The sequence below is a fragment of the Falco rusticolus genome, chromosome 3 (assembly GCF_015220075.1).
Source record: "Falco rusticolus isolate bFalRus1 chromosome 3, bFalRus1.pri, whole genome shotgun sequence".
Classification (NCBI taxonomy): Eukaryota; Metazoa; Chordata; class Aves; order Falconiformes; family Falconidae; genus Falco; species Falco rusticolus.
The window spans coordinates 4,167,511-4,184,869 of record NC_051189.1 but is presented as its reverse complement, the minus strand read 5'-3'; the positions used below and the strand labels follow the sequence as shown (position 1 = coordinate 4,184,869).

At 39.6% G+C, this 17,359-nt stretch overlaps 1 protein-coding gene across 5 annotated transcripts in view; it reads left to right on the top strand.

Moving 5' to 3' along the window:
- Window positions 1-17,359, top strand: part of TRAPPC9 (trafficking protein particle complex 9) — a 508,539-nt gene that overhangs the window by 190,610 nt on the left and 300,570 nt on the right. For all 5 annotated transcript variants that reach the window (XM_037379008.1, XM_037379006.1, XM_037379007.1 and 2 more), the window contains one exon: window positions 1,726-1,836. In XM_037379008.1, coding sequence (XP_037234905.1) covers window positions 1,726-1,836 — 111 coding nt within the window. The remainder of the gene's footprint in view (window positions 1-1,725; window positions 1,837-17,359) is intronic.

The window sequence follows — 17,359 nt, the reverse complement described above, 5'->3', positions numbered from 1 at the left end:
TTGCCTCTCAAATCTCATTTACTGACACTTTGAGATAGGTTCTTTAATTCCTGTCCCACAAAGGATGGTGAAAATTGATACAAATACTTAATGTGGCTTTCTTGCTAATTATTTTCCTGGAAATTCCACTTTCACCCAGATCATAACTCAGCATCATCAGTTCTACACAGTCCTACTGATTATAGTATGTCAAAAAAAAATCATGCTAGTTTTGAGATCTTTAGCAAATTGCTTTTTAACAGCTTGAGGGTTTCTTTTTTCCTTTCTAACTTTATTATGGCGTTACCTCTAATTTTCCAGAGCTAATGCTTTTTCTTGGTTTGTTTACTTGGATACAGCTTCCAGTATTTGAAGCTTACTGTTTTAATTCAAATATTTTTGTAACCTTTAATTGTGTTTGGTTTTCATTGCTCTAATAGTGTCCTTGATACTGTCCTGTATTTACTCTGAACATCTAAGGCTGTCTTTTTCTAGTCTCATTTTTTATTTAACCAATACCTGTAACTTATTCCTCGAAGTTTTCAACGTACTGTAATAAGTCTGTAACTTTGGGTTGGTTTATCTATTTATTTATTTATTGAAGATTTCCCTGGAGAATTAACTTTGAATGGACAAGTAAAGAATTATTTCCCCTACATGTCTGTTTTGTGTAGTGTTTGACGAGGATGAACTAAATGTCATGAAGATGAATAATTTTCACTGCATAGTGCAGGAGTTCATATATGTGAATTTTTAGTATTAGTGATGGTATTTAGTCCTGAAGAGTTTTTTATATTTATGGCATGAATTGTTTTATTTACAAAACCTTGGTTCTGCTGCCAAAAGATATTGCACAAGGCTTCAGTTTTATTTCAGAGACTTGTTTGGGTTTGCTGTGGGATAAATAAGAAATTCCTTCCATGTTGAATTTTGTAAACTAGTCTACACTGGAAGTCTCTCTTGCAGATGATAACTTCGTATCTGCTGGAGAGGCAGAAGTTTGCTGTGTCTTTACAGGTCTTGTCCCACTCTCCCAGTGATGAGACAGAAGCCAGGCTTTTTTTCCCCTTTCTTTTTTAGCCTTACAGGTAACTGGATAGGTACTGACTTGAATACTGCCCTTCCAGATATTTCTTTCTTGTCAGCTGTTAACAAAGGGAGTTTCTAATAAGAAGCATAACTCCTAATTGGTTCTAAATTCTTGAGTTTTGACATGTTTGCTTCAGGCACTCAGCTACCTTCATGCATTCTTCTCTATATTCAGTATTCATTGGGGTTTTACCCAGGCAGAGTGAAAACCCTCAAAATATACATAAAAAAAGCCTCCACCCCCACTTCTGCTCTTTACTTTTGCTAAGAGACATGCTGTTGTCCCCAAGCAGTGCTTGCCTATCATTTACTGCCTGATTGCATGTGACATTGTTATCCCTCTTGTGACCTGAACCTTAACTTCCCGTGCTTGTCCTGTGAGTGTTCCTGTCTTGAGAGCTTGCAAGGTAGCAACACAGCTGCTCCTGTGTATGCTCTGAAAAATGCTATCTCTTGATTTTCAGAAGAGTTGTATTATGGACCAGAGAACCTGTTCCCAAAGTAGAAGAGTAGTTCTTAAAACTCTTGGCACTTCTTGAGTTTAATTGCCTTTGTAATGGCTGGCATTTGAGTTTAGTTGTAAATTATTATTCAATATGATAAATATACTGAATTATTGAAATTGTGCTATTCTTCTCCTCCCTCCCATCTGAACAGCACCCGGCAATGCCATCTCCTTCTTGATGTCTTCAATTCTACAGAACATGAGTTGACCATCAGTGCTTGGAATAACGAAGATTTAATTCTTCACGCTGGGGAATGTCAACGGTAAGTACTTTCATTATTAAAAGGGCCCTGCTTTTAACCCTATTATTTATTTTTAAACAACTGATGATATTTGGGGCCTATTTTTCTTTTTAAACATTGTGTGCATGTCAGGAATGTAAGAGCTTTACTTCCTTCAAGGTGCGTCACTGAGTTTTAGCAATATGTCAACTTTATTTTGGCTATGAATCTAGTAGTACTGAAAATAACAAAATACAAAGTATTTGGTTCTGATGTGTACAGCTCACTTGTTTTTGTAGAATATTCTAATATTTTTATGTACTCTGAATGTAGTGCTGATGTTAAAACCTAATCTCACTACTTTGTTATCCTTTCCCAGTTTCAATCTTTTCTTTGTAGTGCCCCACTCATTTCATCAGTTTTGGTAGGAAGAAAACTGCAGAAAAGAAAAACAGAATTGAAAAAAAAAGCAATCACAATATTTTTATGGAAAAAAATTTTGGATTAAATAGGCTGTTACATGTATTGGTTCTTAGAACCCTACTATGGTGATAAAAAGGTCGTTTTGTAGCTAACTATAACCATTATTTAAAATAAATATCTACCTAGGATTCCTACTGCAGGGGGTACCCTAGGTGGCTTCATTTGTCTCCTTCAGATGATCATTACCGCTAGATGACACCACTTTCATCTTAAAAAGATGAAACTCTGGAAAACTAAATGTTTCTGTTTGGTCATGCTATCTGCACAGTCTCTTTAGGAGAGTTGTGCTGCAGTTTTAAATCATGCAATTGATAAACTTACTTAAAGAGGAATACTTTCATGTCTTCAAATCTCAGTCTGAATATTAGTTCAAAGTAAGACCACATCAATTGCAGGGAATGCAGTTGTTAAGAAGAAGTATAGAATAGGTAACTATAGCAGTAAATTTGGAATACTTCTTGCCTTGGTGACTCTGAAAGCACAGCCACGAGAAAATACATTGGCTCAAACCAAGGCTGAATTTTCCCAATTTTACTTTATCGAGGAAGGGACAAAAAAAAAATCAGTAACATTCAGTGCTTGTTCCTTTTATTTAGAAATAATTGGCTTTTTTCTTTTTTTTTTTTTTTTCCCTTTGGGTTTGTTTTTTTCTTTTTTAAGCAGTGTAAATACTCATGAAATGTTCATGTTCTTATCTGTATTATTTTGCTTTTCTGCCTCTTGCTGTTTCCTTTCATTTTTGTAGCTGGTAAACCCCTTGAAATTTGTCACTTCCAATTTTTGGGACAATATGTAACTGATAGAAATAATGCTACAAATAAGGTTATAAAATTTGCATACCTTGATTAAATTACTTTTATTTTCCTGTGGATTTAATAATTGAAGTTTAAATATCCTTAAATCATTATATTGTAATGGATAGAAATTCTTTCAATAAGTCTTTTGAAACAGTTGCTTATCAAGGCAGATTGTGTATTTGTTGCAAGTGTTTAAACCTTTTAAGGATAGTGATTTTTTTTCCTTCTGCAAAGTATGTTATTGTTTTACCCTTGGTTAGAAATTGCACTGAGTCTTCTATCAGTTCTAAACTCATTTGTTATTTATTTCTTGAATGATAAATGCTTTTAATTGTAACAATGTGTATATAGCTCCTATGTTACTTTCGAGTTTTATTTTTTATTCTGATAGATCAGCTAGCGAAGCTTAGGTGGAACATACATTGGGCCTTAAAATTAGCTCCCTCCTCCTAGCAAAGGGCTTTTGTTAATCTTATTAAAAAAAAATAATATCAGATATCTTCTCCTTTTTTGAGCACTGGTTATAGATCCTTCTTTTTTAACATAGGACAGTCATTCTCAGGAGTTTGCATTTGAACCAAGCGTTTTCACTCCAAATAATACAATGCTTTCAACAAGGCTTACTCTTAGATTCTCCTTTTATCTTTTTTATTTTTTTTTACATAGATTTTTGTTACTATCTGATTAATATTTAAAGAGAATCTCTTCAGTCAAGTTTAGTTTCTTTTTCTCTGCCCTGTACCTTCTTGATTCTGTCCTCATTCGTACTGTTTTCCTCATTCCACTTTTATTTAAATGATAACTTTCTTTGCAAGCTTTGGTCACTCTCACTTCCTTTTGTAATTTACTCTCCCTCCATTCATCACCATAATTTTGAAATCTCCTGTCCTGACAGTGTAGATAGCAGGAAATTGTTTTCTTCATTCTTGCTCTTATTGCTGGAGACTATAAGTATTTTCATATTCTCTGCCTACAGACCTGTAAAAAAGGATAGTGCTGCATCCTGCTTACTCCTGCCTCTTTGCTTCCCACTTCTGATGTTTAGAAAGTAAAATAACTTGGAATTTTCTTGATGTGTTGCTTCTCTTTTCTATATTACGGAGCCGTTGCTGTAGAATATAAGTTTTGCCCTCCCGTGCCTGGGGAGAGGGAATTTGCAGGCACTTCTGCCATTGCTTTTATATAAAATGAAGAACGGTGATAGAAGTCTCTGGATGCTATACTTGTTAAAGCACTCTCTGTAACATACTTTATTTGTAATGGAGATATACAATTGGCCATGGTGCTGGAACTGGGGATGGTGGAGGAGATGGAAGCAGAAATGCCCCCAAAAGTCTGGGATCATCAACAGATCAGTACTGGCACTGCCAAATCTTGCTGGGTCCAGGCAGAGAGGTCCCTGGTATCCATCTTACAGTATCCATATTATTTGGTGCATTCTTCTCCTGCTTAATGGCATTTATGTAAAATGGATCAGATGCATAGAATACTACACGCCCTTTTTACTTTAAGGTCTGACATGAAGTTTGCTTCAATTAACTTGGAGATAGGGACATAATAGCTGTTACAGTAACACTGCATACAGTATGAAAAAATGGTATTATACTATTAAGGAAAAGTGACATCCTTCAGGCCATTAAAATACTATCTGGAAAATATATGCCTTTTTGTACAGTAAGATTGTTCTGCTGACTAGCGAAGATTATCATTTTAGCTTTCAGAAAACCTTCCGCATACAATTTACTGTAATTTTTAAGCCATTGATTGGGAATATATTTAGTATGTGCATGGTAACTGTTCTTGGTTATGTATATAAGCAATGTTTCTGAGAAGCAACACTGGTTTCCCTCTATCTCAGGACAGAAGAACACATGCTTTGCTCCCTGTCATTTTATAGTAAGAAATGATAATTTGGGCTCAGTGATGATTTTGTTCACTCGTTTTTCTGTCTGTTATTGTAGTGTGTTCTACAGACACAGAAATGGAAACTCTCAGCCTTTTATTTTTTTTTTCCCTACTAACTAATATCCCAAGATGTCTTCATACTCCTCTCTTTGGTTTCAGTATGACTTGAAATGTTCCTTTGTGTCCCATTGTGGGACAGTTAGTGGTATGTTCTACTTCAAGGTCTTTTTTTTCCTTGCAAGGTTGTGGTGGGGAGGTGAGAGAACTAAGATTCATTTGGAGGAGAGGAGAAAGAAGGAAATCTGCCCTCCCGCACCTGTCAGGTTGTCTGTTGAAGCAAAGAGAGGAGCAAGGGTTTTGGAGGGTCCTTTGTTGAACTCTTGAAAAGAAATTTAGGGTTTATTGCAAGGCTAGATTCAAAATCAAATTATTTTTTTGCTGCTTTACATCTGCAAGAGTTTGTGCTGTAATATAGACAGGGAAATAGATTGGACAACTTGTGTCCTGACAAAAAGTTGTCAGGTTACTCTGCTGAAGTTCTGGCTGCAGTCAGTGATGCTGAGATGCTGACAGTGTCTTCAGTTCATAAAAAAATGTTTGATATACCACACTGTGGTGTCAGTATGTTTTGTTTAATATGTGTGGTTGAATATACTTCATGTGGTGATAGGGGAAAAAGTTCTCTGATATGTGCTATGGGAAAAATCAGCCTTCAGATATTTTTCTAGACTAGCAGAGCCTCCTGTCTGCAAAGCTGTTTTTCTTGAAGTAGGCAACTGCACACTGTTGAAGAGGCTTTGCTGTGAATGTAGAAATGTTTTGAATGTAATCAGCAGTAAAACTGAACTTGTTTATCAGAGTGATGTGCCATTCAACAAGTTGTTCTGAAATGGAAGAATACAGCAGACAGCCCTTGGAGGGGAATTGTATTATGTATGTTAACAAAAAAAAGTGTTGCCACTAGCAGTGATTTTAATTTATTGAAAAACTTAGGTATGATAATTATTGTGTTTGTTACTTGATTATCAAACCATTAAAATTAAATTTCATGGCAACCCTCATTTATGCGTAAATCACTTCATAATTTATGGTAATAGATGTTATCTCATTATGTGCCCCAGGATATCTGATTTTGTACAACATACCCAGCATTGCCTTTACATTTCTATTCTGTGCACAGTGTGTCTGGCATTTGGGAACAGCAAACATCATTGTCAGTGGCAGATTTATCATGGTGACGGTCTGAGTAGATCAATCCTCTCATCTATCCTTGTGGTACAACACAAGTGAGTTGTTAAAGTCTTCTAAGTATATATGACTCCACAGTCGGTGGCTGTAGATGTCACACTTTTAGATGTTAGAGCTTTCAGACTCTTTTGGCCTTGGTGTGAGGACTATAGGGACTTGGGACTGCCCAGGAATGGGACTGGAGTGAGGAGTTAAGAAATGAAGAGCAAACAGGACCTGGGTAAGAACAGGCTGAGAAGAAGAAGGGTCAAACGCTGTCAGTCATGGAGGAGCTGTGAAGAGTCTCTTCATCATTCAGGCATCTGCCCCACCAGAGGGGGTATCTTCTCTACTAGATGCTGGAAGGAAATCTAAAATGTTTCGTGAACTGTGTTTACTTGAGAATATTAAGTACCCCCGGTGCTCAGGGATAGGTGTATCACTGGTACAAGCCGTCGTAAATGAGGAAATACCTTTACTGGTAATTCAAATGGCAGAGGCTTTTGTGCAAAACTGTTCTGACAAGTACTGGTGACCCATGGGAGTGAGTGCTGATGTGAAAGAGCATGAAGGAATTTTCCCCCACCCCCCCACCCCTTTTTTTTTTTCTTTAATTGGGAGTTGCATAAGAAAATATAGGCTAAAGAAATACTACAGTAACAAAGTCAGCACTCAGACGTTAACACCTCCCAAGCTTCCTGGTAGGTCAGCAGTTCCTGCCTATCAGTAGGGTTATAGGGTTAAATGAGTTGGCTTATACATATCCACTATAGGAAGTTTTGTTGGTTGGTTGGTTGTTTTGTTTTAAGTCAGCAGAAGTATAGTTATTTTTCTCAGTTTTGATAAGTGAACTTTTGTGTGTGTTGATTTCTCCTGTTTTTAAATACTTGCTTTGTTAAATTCTAATGAGTCAAGAATAATTAAAGAAACAACTTATTTTTATTTTTATACCTCTCTTCACAGTGTGGCGTTTTTTTTCATCCATGGAAAGTAAAGATTTTTTTAAAAAGTCCTTTGTGTGCATACTACTAATTAGGTCCGTTGACTACTGCTTAATTATTTTATTCAATTGTGTTGATTTATTGATCTGTGAAGTCTGTGATACGGTTTATTACAATTTCTGCAGTATTAGTTAACAATGCACATTCATATTGAAAACATTTTAAAATAAATCCTCTTCCAAAGGGCACGAGATTAAAAATTCTGTCCCCTTGTAAAGCATAAGTTCCTTTAATAAATTTATTGTCCATGTGTAAGTAAATCATGACTGTTATTTCTCATAGTTGTCAAGTCAGTGTTTAATTTGTGTGTTTGTTTATGACAGGGCATGTTGTCTGTATGACAGATTAATGATTTCTTTCCTTATATTGCTGTTAGAGTTTATGTTTTAAAGACAAAGATGCTGTGACTAAGACTTTGCATGCTGTCATGAAAAGACAATAAAATTTCACAGCAGTTTCCCTGGGTCTTCACGTTAAATCCATGGCAAACTGGAAGTTTCTGATACCTTCAAGTCCAATTCCGAAACAGCAAATGTTGTAATCACTAAAACCTGCAAATCACCTGCCGTGATCAGGAAGGGGGGGGTGAAGAAAAGGAAAAAAAAAATTTAATTTTATCTTTTATTTGGCATATGTTAAATACACATCTAATTTCTTTAAGACTTGCCTTTTTTATTAATAGCCAAACAAATCTTTAAATATACTTCAAATATACTATATAATTTTGAGTGAATAAGTAGTTATTTTCAACAAAGAAATTAGAAAGGTACTGTTTATTTCGGTAGGGAAGAGTGCTATATCTAGCACTGGTCAGTTGCTTAGTATGATCCAGTTCTAACGTTCATATTTATCTCAAAGCACTTTTCAAAAATTGAAGATGTTACAGGGAGAATCTGCAAAAATTATAGGTTGGAAAAATAATCCATAGAAGAATAATTAAAAAAAGAGCAATGGAAGTTACAATAAAGAGGATTTTCAGTTATGGACTGCTTTATAACTAGAGCACTCAAGGAATTCCTTTGCTGAAAGGGGCGTGCTTCCCATGGTAAGTTAGTCCAGCTGCTTTTTCGAGGTTAAGGCCTTCCAACCTTGGGTCTTCTGTGATTCTGGTTCTCTGGTGAGGTGCAGAGGAATGGTGGGTGAGCGCAGGCTGGGTGTGAGTCCTCAGTGTAACTGTACTGAAAAAAACTCAAATGTGATCTGAGAACCGGACAGGCAAATAGAAATAGGGAATAATAAGTGAGAATTACGACATTCAGTTCTTGTCACACATACACAAGAAAGAGGAGATCAAAGAGTAGAAGCTGCAGATAACTGATGAAAATAGTGTAGACATTGACCTTGGTTTGATAAACGCAGCAAAATTAAAAGGGATTATTAATGTATCCTATGAAGTCGAGGGCAGAGAAGGGCTGGCTTTTAAAGGTTAAGGGAGGTGAGGACACCAAGAAACAATGAGCTTTAAGCTGTCTATGTATATGGCTAATAATAAAGAGATTTCCAAGCCTCAGACATCATCGGGTTGTTAGCAGTCTCCCTCCCAGAGAAATGGAGGCAAAAGAACCTGGCTGCTTCTAAGGTGTCCTCCCTGGAATTGCTAAGGATCTGCCTGCAATTGCTGCACTTCCCAACAGGAAGACTTTTTCAGGGTTCTGTCCCTGTAATTGATGATGGAAAACCAAATGCCTTTGTAAGTTTTACAGCAACAAATAATGTGAATTGACGCCTGTTCCTCCCTCTATTCCCTCCCCAGTGCAATATCATCCTTTTGTTCTGAATATATAGTTATGGTGTGTTTCTACAGGCAATGTACAAGGGGATCTCTTTCCTATGATTTGCATTTGAATTTAGTGTTTCTGTTTCTGTCAAAACTACAGGTACTTGGAACAGTGATAAACCTCCCTTCTCTAATTCTCATATGGAGACTTTCCTTTTGGGTAGGCTATCTCAGATGTCTCTGTATTAGATATTTCTGCTTTCCTCTGTCCTCCCCCAGCTCAGTCGGAGGATGCTACACTGGGTAGGCAACTGTTTTGGTATTATATGACTTCTCATTTTTTTTCTCTTCCCACTTCTTCAAAATTAGGTCTAAGCAAATTGACTGTTTTCCTAAATCAGAGGTGACTAGCTTGCTGGATTTAGCCTGCACGGTAATTTTTCTGACCTCTTTGAACATTGACTTAACCTCAGGAGACCCAGTTTGCATTGTTTATAACATTTTGTGTATGCAGCCAGGGAAATGGGAAGTTTGTTGAGTGCAGGCCAAGTTTGTCTCTGACAGAATTTATTAAATTTAATAGGGTACAGGCTAAACATGGCTGGATAGGTTGGCCCTTACGCAAAACATCACACAGATATAGTACGAGTTTGCTATCCTAGTATTAGGTGATCTATAAATTACTCAAAATCCAAAATAGAAATTTTCATTTTCCCTTTAAATCGTAAGTAGATTACACTTTGTGGGGAGTGCAGGGTTCAAAAGCTGTCTCTTGAAAAAAGAGTCAGAATAATTGATTTCAGAATTCAGATGTAGCAATTACAAAAAAAAAAAAAAAAAAAAAAAGAAAAAAAGCAAGCTTTTTGTTTTTTTTTTAAGAAGAAACCAGACTTTTTCCTTCCTTCATTTCTTCAATACTGTGATGAGTAGTTGACCCTGCCTGGACACCAGGTGCCCAACAAAGCCGCTCTGTCACTGCCCTCCTCAAGGACACAGGGGAGAGAAAATGTAAAGGAAAGGCTCATGGATCCAGCCAAGGGCACGGAGAGATCACTCACCAGTTACTATCATGGCCAAACCAGGCTTGACTTGGGGAAGGAAGTTTAATTTACTGCCAATCAAATCTGAGTAGGATAATGAAAACAACCCCCAAAACTTAAAAACACCTTCCCACTGCTTCTTCCTGACCTCAGCTTCACTCCCTAGTTCTGTACCTGCTCCCACCAGTGGCATAGGGGGTCGAGCAATGGGGGTTGTGGTCTGTTCTTCACCCCCGGTCCCTGCCGCTCCCTCACCCCCTGCCCTGCCCAGCCCGGGGTCCCTCCCGCGGGAGACAGCCCTCCCTGCCCTGCTCCAGCGGGAGCCCTTCCCCCCGCCGCAGCCCTTCCCCCCCTGCCGCAGCGTGTCCCCCCCGCGGGCGCAGCCCCCCCGGCCCAGCCGGCCCCAGCCCCCCCGCCCCCGGGGGCACAGGCCCTGCCCCAGCCCGGCCCCAGCCCGGGCTCCTCCCCGCGGGGCCACAGGCCCTGCCCGGAGCTGCCCCGGCGCCGCTGCCCGCGGGTCACAGCCCCCTGCGGGCAACCCCCTGCCCCGGGGGGGGCCCTGCCCGGGCTGCGGGGGGGGAGCTGCTCCCCCGGGGGCTCCGCGGGCCGGGGGCGCCGCGGGCTGGGGGGGAATCTCTGCTCCGGGCCGGGAGCGGCTCCGGCCCCTCCGGCGCTGCCCGGGGGCTGCAGGGCCGCGGCTCCCACACAGCTCGCTCCTCTCCCGCTGCAAGTTGCTGTGCGGGTTGTTCCCGCTTCTTCAATACGTTCTCTCAGAGGCGCTGCCGCCGGCGCTGATGGGCTCGGCCTGGGCCGCCGGCGGGGCCGTCCTGCAGCCGGCTGCGTCGGCTCCGTCGGACACGGGGGAAGCTTCGGCACCTTCTCACAGAAGCCACCCCTTTGGCACCTTCTCACAGAAGCCACCCCTGTAGCTCCCCTGCTACCACAACCCTACCCTGCCCTGCAAACCCCATACAAATACTTAGAAAAACGATATATTTATTGAAATTTTTGGGTGCTAAGCACGTTTGTGGAAGCATTCCAGAAATTAAAGGTTTATTAAAAAATTGGCTGAAGTGCAAATATTTTTAAATGGGATTTCGTATTTGTGTAAGATAAAAAAGTTAAGAATGTAAGGAAATTCATAAATGATTCTTTTGTTTGATAACAATGAAGCAACAAGTTAAACAGAAAAAAATACTGCTTCCTGAAGGAAATCGTAGTTGAAATGATTAGTGCTTGCCCTTAATTCACACGTATTGAAGTCAACAGATTCAAACTGTCATTTTAGAAAATCATATTTCAACATCGATGATGATGGCAAAAAATGGAGAATGAATGTAAACATTATCGGTCTTTCACTGGGCATTAGCCTCCTGATCAGAATTAAATAAAAAAATACCAATATTCACAGGTAGGGATGATTCCATGGAAATTAAGTGCTTGTCTGTTCTTTCTTTGGTGGAATTTTTGAAGGAGAAAGGTAAGTTGTGTTTATCAACATGTTTTTTCTACCAAAGTTTGTCATATTTCTGAGATGGAAACAATCAAAATTTCTGTTTTGTCCTGAATCTACTCAGTGGTCAGGACACCTGAGATAGGCTGTTGCAGTCTTTTTTTTTTTCGTAAAGTCCAACTTGGAAACCTGGGAATGTGATAGAGAACCACGAGGTAAAAAGAGGTGCCATACAGATGAGCACAGAGGAGTAAGAAGGTGCATATCTGTAGCTCTACTAATAAAGCTGGCATGGCCCAAAGTACTGTAACACTTGCCTTGCAGTGTAAATTCACGGTAGGCTGCAAACATTGTTATTGCAGAAGTTATTTCATAATTCTTTTGTGTTAGTTGAATGTGGCACTGCCTAAGGCATGATAGGCGAAAGGGAGCGGTGCTATGCTGTGTGCCTGGGTGGGAGCAGGGCTGCAAAAACGAAGTATCACTTGCATGCTGCTCTGCAGCTAACATGGGGCTTTGGCCAGCTTCCAGGTTAGCAGTGCTTTGAGTGAGCGGTTTGAACTGGGTACCTCCAGAGGTCCCTTCCAACCTACAGTATTCTTTGATTTGGCAATCTACCTACTCATGGATAAACTTGCTTGTTCTTCACAAAGCCAACAGTCTTATGGGCATGTGCCCATATGAATTGGTTCGTCTGCCACTTTTCTTTGTGTTTGCAGTCTTTCTGCCTTTGCAACATTTGTCCAATTCTGTTGTCTTCCCCCCGCCCCCCCCCCCCCCCCCCCCCCCCGAGGATGAATTCCTTTCCTTAGCTTTCCTTTATTTTTCTACTTTAACAGATGGCATATTGCCAGTCGTCAGTTTATGTTGAGGCTCTTGGTCCCCAAACTCATATATATTGCTTTAAGTAGTGTGTTATTGGGAGTAGCGTGTATTCGTACAATCCTCCTTCATAGGTCCAATGAAATGCATCACTTTTCCTGCTCACTCACACCTAAACCCTGGTGCTTTGTATGTTCATCTAACAGATGAAAATTGCCGCGGAATTTATTTTCTTGATAAATTCGTATGGTTATTTGGAGACTTGCAAAATAAGGAGTGAAGGTTTTCCGGATATGTTGAGCCTTTAGAGGTTGTAGGTTCTAATGCTAAAGATAACTAAATAGTTTTAGTCCATTTCTGAATTAAGCATTGTCTCTGTTTTTGGGGGGAAAGCTACCTAACACATTTCAGGACATATTTGTTCATTCTGCCAGTAAAAAAGTGAGCATTTGGGTGTAGGTAGTACAGCTCCAGGTCACACATGGTTTGATCGATATCTGTAGATAAATAGATTAATTTAGCCTTACAGCACTATCTGTATTTAGGAGCATTTGCTGTGTTTTGCAGCTGTGGTGACATGGTGACTGCATTAATAGGATGAAAAAAGATTGTCTTGAGTGGCTGCCAGTTATGTCTGCTTTAATGGCCAAAGGATTTATTAAAGTTACACTCTGATGTTGCACTGATTTGGCTTCCTGCCTGCTCTCTGATGTTCTGTAAAAGATCGTGATGGTACAGCATAGATTTCTTGAAGTTAGAAATGAAAATACCCAATTCCCATTAATTTATTTTAGATGATCAAAAGTATAATTAAAATAGCTGTTTTATGAGTCTTTTCTCCAAAGAGAACAGTCATTTAATATTAGTTCTTCAGCAGCTTGAATTTATTTTTCAGTCTTGACATCCATTTACTTCTTCCTTCGTTAACTGGAAACAAAAGCTAAACCAACAGTGATCTGGAAAGATCAGTGAAAAATGTCAATGCTAAAGTATATAAAGCCAGCTTTTTATGACATTTTCATTTTGCAGTTATAAAGATGTCTTCAAAAGTTGGTTTGAAGGGGAGTCTTTGTATTCTGTTTTTTCTCCTGACTACTATGCTAACTGGGATCAGAGGCAAAAGACTGAAGTCTTCTTTGGACTAATGCAAGGATTTATAGGTTCTAAAGTAAAAATCCAAAACAGTTTTCTCCTAAATTTGAATACAATGTAGGTTTTGCCCCGTAGAAGTGTGTCATCTTGGCAGGGAATACTGTGATGGTAAGTCTGTAATCTTTCCTTTTTGGCCACTTTGTCTCTCCACTCCAGCCCACTCTTTTGATGGCTGGATCTTCCCCAGGGAGAGCTTTACCCACGTTACCTTGTATGCTCTTTTTTTGTGCAGATGTGGGAAGTTTTAACTTCTTTGGTACAGTCTCACCAAATGAGAAGGTGATACTTGAAAACTATTTGAGAGGAAGTGCTAGGAAGAAAATAGTTTCAAAAGGGAACAACATGAGAGAGGAGTGTAGATGCTGTTGCACTTGAGGGGGGGGGGGGAGAGAAAAAAAGCAAGCACACTTTGTAAATGGAAGGATGAATTATAAAAGTATTTCAGGTTTAATACCCCGAGATTATTGATTGTATCCCCCCCCCCTTCCAATTATGGGATTAAAATTCTGTCTGGTATAACTGTTGGTAAGGTGGTTAAATGGAAACTGATTTATCGATTCTTATCTTCACAAATTAAGTTATTTACTTGTTGGTGAAGGTTGTGCTGTTGTCCACTGGTCTCTTCCTGACCTGGAGGTTTCTGGAGTATTTCCACACAAGCAGTTAATGCAGGATTTGCACTGCTGAAGTGCAGCTTTAAGGGGAGCAGCTGGAAATGGTTTGGAGCCTGTTTATACTACAATATTTGGGGATGGAATAGAGATTTTCCTCACTGATGAGAGGTGCTCTTTCAGATTCTTCAAATACTCTTTAAGATATTTCTCTGTTCCCTAGTTACTTATACTCCTCTTCCTTTCAGAGTCTCCTTTCCTATGAATTGTGCCGATGTCAATCAGCTAGTCATAGGCCTGTCCTTTAACTGAGAGGGGAAAGCAGCAGACAGCAGGAACAAACAATCTTTGCTTTAATATTATTTATTTAATATTTTTACAGTCAGCTGAAAGTGTTATAAATTACATGACAAAATTTAAAATTACAAACTAGATAAATTCAGGTAGGTATTAAAACTACATAGTATAACATCGTAGAGTCTAGCCAGTGGTTTAGCATGGCTACATGCCTTTAATAGAATTAAAATAAGTTTTCCTCTTTGCTGTATAAGGCTCTAGAAACTAAGCTTGTTTTGGAAAGAATCTACTGAGTCATTGCTTGCATGGGGAAATTTTTCTCTCTGAATTAATCCTGCTATTAACAGTTTACTATGTTGTTTGTATTTTCCTGAAGTGTTTATTTCTTGTCTTTTTTCTGAAGTTCAAACTGAAGTCAGCTCCTCAGAACACATGGCAGAATATTCATTCTCTTAATAGTTGTTGTGAAACATGTGGCAGAATCCCAGCCATGGATGTATGTCAGCTAAAACCTTTCCCTTTGAAAAATGAAAGCCAAACATGTACGTTATACGTACTGACCAGCAAAGTTTCCTTCCAGGGTTACTTCATCAGGATATCTTTGTTCTCAGCCCTGTCTTTTATATCAAAATTGTCTTAATGAGTTGTGCATCTCCTGATGAGTTGGCAGAGCTTTCGCAGCTTCAGGGACATCTGGTACCTGCTAATACCAGTGCAAAATCTTGGCTGCTTAGTTGCCAAGACCACATAGAGCCTATTGTCGTGGGTTTGGCTGGGATAGAGTTAATTTTCTTCTTAGTGGCTGGTACGCTGCAGTGTTTTTTGGATTTAGTATGAGAATAATGTTGATGATCCACTCATGTTTAGTGGTTGCTAAGTAGTGCTAGCTCTAACTCAGGGACTTTTCAGTTTCCCATGCTCTGCCAGTGAGCAGGTTTACAAGGAGCCAGGAGGGAGCAGAGCCAGGACAGCTGACCCAGACTAGCCAAAGGGATATTCCACAGCACAGAGTGCCATGCTGAGTATATAAACTGGCGGGGGGCGGGGGGAGGGGGGGAATTGGCCAGGAGGGGCTGATCGCTGCTCGTGGACTGGCTGGGCATTGGTCAGCGGGTGGTGAGCAACTGTATTGTGCATCACTTATGTCTCTTGGGTTTTATTTCTTTCTCTTTTTCTTATCTTCCTTTTCGTTACTATCATTATTACTACTACTGCTCCTATATTATTATTATTATCATAATTGTTAGTAAGAACTTTATTTCAGTTCCTAAACTATTCTTAACTCACAGGTTTTAAGTCTTTCTTTTTTCTTCTCTCTTCTCCTTCTCATCCCACCAGGTCCAGGGGGAGTAAGCGAGTGGCTGTGTGGTACTTAATTGCTGGCTGGGGTTAAACCACGACACCTCTTTCATTCACAAACTACCATTGATCTGGGTTTTGCAGTGTGTTCTCGAGTGAATTGTTGTTAGGAGATGTATTATTTGAAGAAAGATTTTAGTATTCAATTTTCAGTGTTTAAAAGGAGAGAAGCTGCCACTTGGGGATTGATAAAGGTAAAAAAATAGAGTTTAGTAATAATTAACTGATAATAATTTCTGAGCTCTAAAGACGATCCTTCTAGTAGGATTCTTCTACTACATGAAGGTTCAGTTTGATGTGAACAAAATGAGAGTTGATCAAGAGGAAACTTCAAATGGTATGAACTTTTTTGGTTTTAGTGAACCGTATCGGGGTAGGAGCAGTGAATGACACTGTTTATAAACCAGGTGAATCCCTGTGGTTCCAGCATAGCTGAGTTACCACTTTCATCTGGCCCAGGTTTTGAGAATCATCATAGTATTGAACAAACCTTTCCATCCGTATCTGTGGTTTGAAGTCATAGATTCATAGCAGGGTTTGGGTTGGAAGGGACCTTAAATATCATCTAGCTCCAAGCCCCTGCCATGGGCAGGGACACCTGCCACCAGACCAGGTTGCTCCCAGCCCCATCCAGCCTGGCCTTGAACACTGCCAGGGATGGGGCACCCACAGCTGCTCTTGGCAACCTGTTCCCGTGTCTCACCAGCCTTATTGTAATAAACTTCTTCCTAATATCCAATCTAAACCTACTCTCTTTCCATTTAAAACCGTTCTCCTTTGTCTTGTCACTACAGGCCTTGCCAAAAAGTCTCTCCCCATCTTTTCTTTTAAGCTCTCTTTACATATTGGAAGGCTGCAGTAAGGCTCCCTGGAGCCTTCTCTGCTCCAGGCTGAACAACCCCAACTCTCTCAGCCTGTCTTCATAGGAGAGGTGCTCCAGCCCTCTGATCACCTTTGTGGCCTCCTCTGGACCTGCTTTAACAGAGCCATAGGTCTTTCTTGGCTGCGTACCACAGAGCTGGACACAGTACTCCAGGTAGGATACCAAGGAGTTGCAGCAGCACACATTTTATTATTTTTTCACATTCCTGCAAAATACGTTATTTAAGTCCTGATGGGAACTGTGTCATTTTGTGTGTACCGTAACGAGTTAATGTGGGCTTGTCTTTAATGAAAGTGCTTTGAAATTGGCTTTTTTTTGGTAAACACTAGAAATGGAAGTGGAACGGACTTTGTGTAGAAAAAAGAGAAACCATTTTTTAAAGCTATTCAGACTGAATACTTGGGTTTGGGTTTGTGTATTTGGAAAAAGTATGAGACATATCTGAGATAATTTCCAGGTGGTAAAATATTTTTTGGGAAGATAACAGCTTCACATTGTATTGGCAAGTAAGAGAATTTATACATTTTTTTTTTACAAACGTTTGTCGTAGTTTTAGCATGTCTTGTTTCACAGTACAGTAAAACTATTATTTTTACCATAAGTCCTGTGGCTATATCTTTTTGGGTACCTGGGTGAAGTGTTTCACTTTTTGCTGCTTGGAGTTTCTGTGCGAGTCGTGAGCTAGATTTATTTTGCAAAGGGTAGACAAACCGTGGGTGACATCTGTAAATCTAACCTGTTCAGTTTGAGTAAGGCTTACATTGAGGTCTTAACAGTTCAGGGACTGAAGAAGTGAAAAGAGAATACAAAATTAGAAA